Source organism: Apium graveolens, chromosome 11 (genome assembly GCF_009905375.1).
Source record: "Apium graveolens cultivar Ventura chromosome 11, ASM990537v1, whole genome shotgun sequence".
NCBI lineage: Eukaryota > Viridiplantae > Streptophyta > Magnoliopsida > Apiales > Apiaceae > Apium > Apium graveolens.
This window is the reverse complement of record NC_133657.1, coordinates 197,777,103-197,785,785: the sequence shown is the minus strand read 5'-3', so window position 1 is coordinate 197,785,785 and position 8,683 is coordinate 197,777,103. Positions and strand designations below refer to the sequence as shown.

The window sequence follows — 8,683 nt, the reverse complement described above, 5'->3', positions numbered from 1 at the left end:
ATGTTGGACAGAGGTATAATTCAAGCTAGTTCAAGTCCATTTGCGTCTCCAGTGGTGTTAGTGGGAAAGAAAGATGGGACTTGGAGACTATGCATCAATTATAGGGAATTGAATAAGAAGACGGTTAAGGATAAGTTCCCAATACCTGTTATAGATGAGCTTATTGATGAATTGGCTAGAGCACAGTATTTTAGCAAATTGGATTTGAGAGCAGGCTACCACCAACTACCACCAACTCAGGCTACATCCAGATGAGGTATTCAAAACTGCATTTAAGACACACACTGGGCATTATGAATTTTTAGTCATGCCCTTTGGTTTAACAAATGCACCGGCTTCTTTTCAAAGTTGGATGAATGCAGTTTTTAAACCTTTATTAAGAAAATGTGTCTTAGTCTTCTTTGATGATATATTGGTGTATAGCAAGAGTAAAACAGACCACTGGTCTCATTTAGCTGCTGTGTTTACTTTGATGAAAGACAATCAGATGTATGCTAAACAGAGCAAGTGTTTCTTTGTTGTGGACAAGGTGAAATACCTTGGTCATTTTATTTCTGGGAAGGGTATTGAAATTGATCCTAGTAAGATATCTGTTGTGGATAGTTGGCCTGTCCCTAAGTCTGTAAAAGAATTAAGAAGTTTTTTAGGGTTGACAGGTTATTACAGGAAATTTGTGAGGGGATATGCGACTATAAGCAGAAATTTGACGGACTTGTTAAAGAAAGGAAATTTTCAGTGGAATGAGTTGACACAAGATTCTTTTGAGAAGTTAAAATTAGCTTTAACTACTGCCCCTGTTTTGGCTATTCCTGATTTTAACAAGGAATTTGTGGTGGAAACTGATACTTCTAAAACTGGTATAGGAGCATTTTTAATGCAAGATTCCCATCCTTTGGCATTCATTAGTAGAGCTTTAGGGAAAAAATGGCAGAAACTGTCAGTCTATGAGAAAGAATTGCTTGCAATTGTATTTGCTATACAAAAGTAGGAGCAATATCTTACTGGAAATCATTTCATAATCAAAACTGATCAAAAAAGCTTGAAATGGTTATTACAACAGAAGATCTCTACTCCTTTTCAACAGTTTTGGCTTTCAAAACTTTTAGGTTTTGATTATGAAATACAATATAAACAAGGGAAGGAGAATTTGGTTGCAGATGCTTTGTGAAGAGTTACTAATGCAGAAGTATTGTGTTGGGCCATTTCTGCAGTTTCTTTTGATATTGACAGGGTGATCCAGGAAAGTTATATATGAGATGATAATATCATGGTTATTTTGGATAAAATACAGCAGAATCAGGGACAGTGGGAAGATTACAGTTTGGTTGGAAATTTAATTAAGAAAAAAACTAAAATTCTGGTTGGTCCTGATTCTCAATTGAAGACCAAAATTCTTAATTGGCATCATAATGCTCCTGGAGGTGGCCATTCAGGTAGAGATGCTACTATTAAAAGAATTAAAACTATTTTTACTTGGAAGGGCTTGTCAAAGGATGTTAAAGGATTTGTTGGAAACTGTCAGGTGTGTCAAACTGCAAAATATGATACTGCGGCATTTTCAGGGTTATTGCAACCTTTACCTGTCCCTCAGGAAGTATGGTTAGATATTTCAATGGACTTTATCACTGGTCTTCCCAAAACTAATGGCAAAGATGTGATTTTGGTAATTGTAGATAGGCTGAGCAAGTGTGGGCATTTTCTGGCTTTATCTCATCCATTTACTGCTATACAGGTTGCTCAATTGTATTTGGATAATGTCTTTAAATTACATGGGTGGCCCAAAAGCATAGTCAGTGATAGAGATTTTGTATTCTTGAGTGACTTCTGGAAAAGCTTGTTTTTGGTCCATGGTACTGAATTCCTGATGTCATCTGCATATCATCCAACCATTGATGGGCAAACTGAGGTTGTTAACAGATGTTTAGAAACTTATCTTAGATGCATGTGCGGGTATCATGTCAAAGATTGGAATATGTGGTTACCCCTAGCAGAATGGTGGTATAACACTAATTTCCATACTGCTATAGGTTTAACTCCCTATGAGGTTGTCTATAATCAGCAACCCCCCTTGCATTTACCATATCTCGATGGAGAATCAACTAACGAGGTAGTTGATAGGAGTCTGGAAAAAAAGGAATTGATGATTTCAGAATTGGATGAAATCTCAGGCTGATAAGCACAGAAGTGACAGAATTTTCCAAGTAAATGATTGGGTATGGTTGAAGTTACAACCTTACATACATCTCTCTATTCATCATAAGACAAATCAGAAGTTAGCCAGAAAGTACTATGGTCCTTTCCAAGTTGAAAGTGTTGTGGGTAAAGTTGCTTATAAATTGAAATTTCGTGACAATGTCCAAGTTCACAGGGTCTTTCATGTGTCTTTATTAAAACCATTTTATGGTGCCCCTCCTTTATTGGTTTCACTGCCTGATTGGATGAACACATTTGACTCTTTAGCTCTGAAGCCTCAAGCTGTGTTGCAAACTCGAGTGGTGAAATCTCATAATGTTGTCCAGATTCAGTATTTAGTGAAGTGGGACCATTTGCCTGTTCATGAAGCCACATGGGAAATTGTAGAACAATTTTTGCAGCAGTTTCCAGATTTTCCAATTGATGATGCTTTGGCTCAGCTACAAGATTAGTTGTTCTTATTTCAGACTTGAGGACAAGTTTTAGATGGGGGAAGCATTGTTACAGGATTAAAATAGAAATGATTTTCATTTCTTTTTACAATTTTATTCTTTTAGCTGAAAAGGTCAAACTGAACTTTAAGCGGGAAATTCTATTATCGACATATTGTATTAATATTGTTAAGAAACACCTGATCCATTTTATGAAATGAAATACCAACTTATCAATATGTTCTCTCATCTCTCTTATTTTCTCTCTAAACTCTCTTCATCTCTCTCTTTCTCTCTCTCACTCTAATTCTTGTAAGTTCTTGTTCTTGATTGGTTGTATGTTGGCAAGTTGTAGCCATCTTTAAGGGCTCAGAATAATCCCTTAACAGATTGGTATTTGATTTCATTGGTAATTGGGATATTGAGATTGCATCAGTTTCTTTTTGATAATTAAAACATTTGACAGACATATTTTGTCTAAAACAAGATTAAAATCCTCGATATCTAGCGTGCAAAGTGTATGAATTGAAATGGTCTTGTAATTTGAATTCCATTAATAATGTTCTCATGTAGGTTATTAGGGCGTCGAGGCAGAAGATATCAATCACGGCAGATCCAGGGGGCTCTGGTTCCCTCTAGACTATTAATATAGTGGGAACTGTATTTGTACTGTCAGCAAGATGAACATAAAATTCTGATGGTTAAGTATTGTTCTGAGGGTTTGGCCTTGCCACAGACGAGTTAGGGTTGCCACAGACGAGTTATATAACAAACGATTTTCTGGTCATTCGATGAACCATCCAATGGCCGTAATTAAAAAAATAACTATAGGAATGTTTGCGGTCCGGAGAAGTTATATTTTGCCCTCGTTGACTGCGGACAATGTCCGCATTTGGGACTTAATGTTAATGCGGGGATCCATTTTCACTTAGTAAATAGAAATTTATTTCAGGTCCCAACCGCAGACGATGTCCGTTGTCCGTTTCTCCGCACAACGGACATTCTCTCCGGACCGCTGACAAAGTACGTGGTCCCTATACGTATTTTTTAAAACACAGCCGTTGGATAGTTGATCCAACAGACAAAAAATCATTTGTTGTATAAGGACTCCCTCGCAAACCGTTGTCAGGGACCTCCCCTTATTTTGAATATGAATATGAATACAGAGCCTGTAGTTCTGTTATTTCGAAAAAGAGGAACGTTATTGCACTTGACATCTTATGAAGGAATATAGAGCTCGTTAGGTTTTCCTGATTTTCTACATTTTATGTTTCCAAATATTTTGGGTTGGTGCACGGTTTGAGTTGTTACCCTTCTCCTCCGGAGGGTAAGGGTTCGACTTCACGTTGTGCGTCGGTTTACTTTAAAAAACTGTAAATGTAGTTGTTTCTGAGTTTGTTTTTTATACACGACTACAATTCACGTTTTAGGCGCTGGGACTCAGTTAGATATCCACAGCAATATAGAGAAACTATATTGAGAAAATTTCCTCAAACTGGTAAAAAGATAAGATATATGTATTAAGAGAAAAAGTGTCACCGCATCTTTTTAATATTATGCAACAACATCATTGATCAAAAAACACATTAAACAACTTTGTTAATAAAAATAAGTCTTAATAGATCAGTGATTAAAGTGTAAATGCTTATTTAATAGACCTTATTCTGCCACCTTGAGCAACAATTAACAAGACAAAAGAATACAATTCCTATTAATGCAGACTTTCTTACAAGTTACAAACAGAGAATTCATTACAGGCCAGTTCTAGAAGGTGCTACAACTCAATAAAACTTGAGTAGATAATTAATTGACAATCTCAACTTTCTTAGAATCATTGTAGACAGATTCTTTGACAGCATCTAAGGTCAGTTGCGTCTTCCTGCTGAAGGCTGGCCATTTGATCTCAGGTTTTGCACCGTTTTCAATATCCGCCACCAACCTTGAAAACTCCCTCACCATCAGGCATTCCTGAGGGAGATCTGTCATAACTGTGTGCTCACTTGGCTTCGGCACCCAACCAGTTACCAAGTCGTTGAATCCTGACTTTATACCAGTGGAAAATGATGCTTTGTTTTCTTCATAAGGGATAACAAAATCGTGCATATGTAAAGTTCCGTTGGTCCCAACAAAGGTGACATCCATGGTCAAGTTTTGCAAGAAAGAGCAATGGAAGGTTGCTACTTTTCCATCTTCCCAATGCAAGGAAGCACCACATGTCAAAATAACACCTGCTTTGTTGAAAACAGTTCCAGGCAGAGCAGTTACAAATTTAGGAAGTTCAAAATCAGTAGCCAACAGGATTGACCTGATGCAGTACCACCCCACGTCACCAAGAGCGCCTAGACCATCAAGATCGGGCTTTGTTCTAATATCATTCTCTAGAAAATCAGGAGTAACAGAGAAACCGAAGCAGCTACTTACCTGTCAAAATTCAAAACCAACATAAGAAATAGTGCAGACTACCATGGGAATAAAAAAGAAGTGCTAGCTCTCAAAATATTAAGGGCCTGTTGCCTCCTTGTGTTTTGTTCCAGCTAATAATATTCTAACATTGACCAGCCGATCAGTTGCACAGCAAATAGTAATTAAACATATAGGAAGTTCAAGGCAACTGATTATAGTCCAATAGACCAATACCATGAATTAAACAGTTTTACTGCCAAAACATGCCAAAAAAAAAACTACACATAACATTATTTTAAGATCATCCAGACATCCAGGAATATATCTTAGCTTATCAAAATAAAATAGAGATGTAAAAGCTTTACTAATAAAAGACATTTAAAAGGATATAAATTTTAAGTTATCCTGGTCAAGTAATGCTAAATTTCTTACATATCATTAAGATAGAGATAAATATTACACCCGTAGATAGTTTGTCAGGTCTAATGGACTGTTCAGCAGAAATAATTAAAATTACTGAATGAATAAGAAACACGAGACCTAGAAGAATGGCCAAATCTAAATATCGAAGAACGAAATTATAAAATGGTCTGTTTGTAAAACACCTACCGATTGAATATTTATACTGTACTCAAATATAAATTTTGTTGTTTAAATTATATTTTACACATTACTGACCGGCAGAATGGACATGTTACTAGTGTATTCAAGTGAAGGAAGCAAAACCCCCACAATATTGTTAAAAATGAAGTTGGTTTAAATATTCACTAGAGTAAAACTTAAAATATGCTAACCTAATAGCAAATGTTTATCCAGATTATGGTTTAGAACTTCTGACATTTGCACCAAGCTACAAGAAAAAAAGGCAGAAGTAAAGAAACCTAAAATATTAGAAAATTGCTAAAAGTATATGATGTACCAATCACTTTCTATCCTATAATAACTGTAAAATTGTTAAACAGCATATGAAACATTGATAAATAAATAGTCGCCTATTACAAAAATACAGAAGTTTTTTTCAAAACCGCAAAACGTCTCATGATTCAGATAGAAAGTAAAAGTAATAAAACTAATATAAAATAATATAAGAAGGGAGAAAAATGGGAGAGAGAAAACCCCAACAAAAGACATAACAATAACATGGTGAAGAATGCTCCTGCCAGATGTTTTACAAGTATTCCTATTTAATTAATGGCTTGTGTAACTACTAGAGGTGGTAACGGTAATTTTTGCAGATAAGTGAAATGTTGCAATTTAGACATTGCGGATAGTTTAACATGAATTTTTTTATATGGTTCCAGAATACAATTCAATGATGATAATGAGCTCAGTTGTTAAATATGATAAAGGCCGGCAACAAAATATGTTGATGTTATCAGATAAACAGATGAAATGAAAATTGGATGTAAAAAATGTTTCTTATGTAACCCACAAGACGACATTACAACCATGAAAAAAAGACAGATCTTTCGCCTAAAGCGGACTAATAGCTACATCAGTCTTTATCCTACATAAACTAAATTGGAGACAGAATATTTTTCTTATATTATTATATTTTTGGGGGGGAAAGAGGAGGGGGTGCCTCTATCGACGACCATAACCTACATAAATTCCTTTTCCCATATGTTAAAATACTACATATGCTATATATCTTTACAATATATACAGCGGTCGGAGATAGTGGAGCAGAGTGCTATTCATGAAATCTTACTTTAATAGACATATTCCACTGTGTCTGTGTTTTTACCTCTTCTTAGTTAGTCGATGTGTATCTTCCTGCTTATAACTGTGATTACTGTTTACAAACTGTTTGATATATTGTGTCATCCAAATCCTTGCAGTATAAACTATTATAAAATTAATGATTTGCACATTGTATAACAATTGAGGTAAAAATTCAATATGTAATGCTCGCTGGCAGTGTATATTACAGTAACACTGGGAAGTGTGATTGATTACCTTCCAACTTATAAGTTTAATAATATTGTTTTCATATTGAAAGCCCTAAAAGTTTATTGCCACTGCCTATAATGAGTTTGAGAATAAGAAGCAAAGGAAAATGACTTGAATATAGGAAGCAAAAGGAAAGGGCTATAATGTATATTTCCCAATCTTTACTGAAACTGAAGTCATAAAAGTAAATATCAATTCCAAAATTAACCTTAATATATATGTGTACATATGTACAACACATTCTCAGCTCATAAGCAAAGGTCAGTTAGTACACAACCAAAAATAAATAAAATCATATCACAAGCATCATCTAATTCCAATAATAATTTTCATATATGAATACAGAAGTTCCCTATTAGTGCAGCCTCTAACAATGTCTAGTGATCGTGTTGTGATGATCCGACCATACAGATGTGCAAATTAAATAACTAAACTAGATGTTGCACTCACACTCATAGAGAAGTCCTCTATTGTATTAAGCTCCAATCCGTTATTTATTTACAACACATTTTCAGAACATAAGCAAAGCTAACTAGCTGATCAGTTTCGAATCAAACTAATCATTTCACAGCACAAGCATTATTCAATTCCAAAACTAATCTCGAAAAATGTACCTAACTATCCTATCTACATACATTTACGACACTTACGCAAAACTCAATTAGCACTCAATCAAAACAAACAATTTCATAACACAAGCATAAGGATCATCAATTCATCCAATACCAAAATTAACACGTAAACAGGCGCTAGCACACATATATATATAATTAGGCAATCATACCGCCTTAAGTTCCCCGAAATTCTCCGAATCGGATAAAAACTCCTGAATTTTACTAGTTCTAGGATGATGCATCCACATAGTCCCATCCATAAACTGCACTCCATTCCTCTCACACGCCTCGATAATCGTATCGAATTCGAAAGCATTTATCGCCACAGGCTTCTCTAACAACACATGTTTCTTCTTCTCAGCTGCTTTAACCGCCCAAACCACGTGTAAACTCGTCGGTAACGGTAAGTAAACGGCGTCAATTTCGGGATCGTCCAAAACGGCGTCGTAGCTGCCGTATACCTTCGACGTCGCCGGGAAGTTGTTGGCGGCGGCGAATTGAGCGGCTTTTTCGGAGGAACGGCTGCCGACGGCGGCGAGAGAAGCGTTGGGAGTGAGATTTATGGCGCGAGAGAGCTTTCGCGCGATATCGGCGCAACCGATAATTCCGAATCGGATCGGTGCAGATGGATCGGCCATGTGAATAGTGACACTGTGTGACTGTTTGGATATGGTTATGGTTTGGTTCGGTCCGCGTAGTTCGAAATTTATTCTGCGACAGAACCCCGATTACTTTTTAAAAAAAAAATGTATGATTTTTGTCCGTTATGCTTCACCCCGATTCGATCCCATTTAGAGATAAAAAATTCAGACTTTTTTGAATACGAGTGAATGAGATCGGGGAAAAATATAAAATATTTCAAAAATCGAGCAGAGTCGGACGTTATAAGAAAATTAAATTGATTTAATATTGATATTATAAATAAGCAATAATTTAAATTAAAAGTTATTTTTTGTCAGGCAATAAAAAATTTAAAATTTAAAATAAGTATGAAATTTAGAATGAAAATTTACATAAAGATATCATGTTAATTTGTATTTGAAAATATTATTTAGGAATTAAATTTTGCTAATTAAAAGAAAGAATATT

General features: G+C 35.5%; 2 protein-coding genes across 2 annotated transcripts; one reads left to right on the top strand and one right to left on the bottom strand.

Annotated features, from left to right (window-relative positions):
• On the top strand, positions 1-988 carry LOC141696448 (putative mitochondrial protein AtMg00860). The gene is made up of 2 exons (XM_074500589.1): positions 1-185; positions 424-988. Exons 1-2 carry the CDS (start codon positions 1-3, stop codon positions 986-988), a joined length of 750 nt encoding a protein of 249 aa, XP_074356690.1.
• Positions 989-4,194: 3,206 nt separating this feature from the next.
• Positions 4,195-8,285, bottom strand: LOC141697670 (putative oxidoreductase At4g09670). Its single transcript, XM_074502161.1, has 2 exons — positions 7,765-8,285; positions 4,195-5,045 (listed from the first exon to the last, which is right to left on the bottom strand). The coding sequence occupies exons 1-2, from the start codon at positions 8,230-8,232 to the stop codon at positions 4,428-4,430; spliced, it is 1,086 nt and encodes a 361-aa protein (XP_074358262.1). The 5' UTR covers positions 8,233-8,285; the 3' UTR covers positions 4,195-4,427.
• Positions 8,286-8,683: the final 398 nt, after the last annotated feature.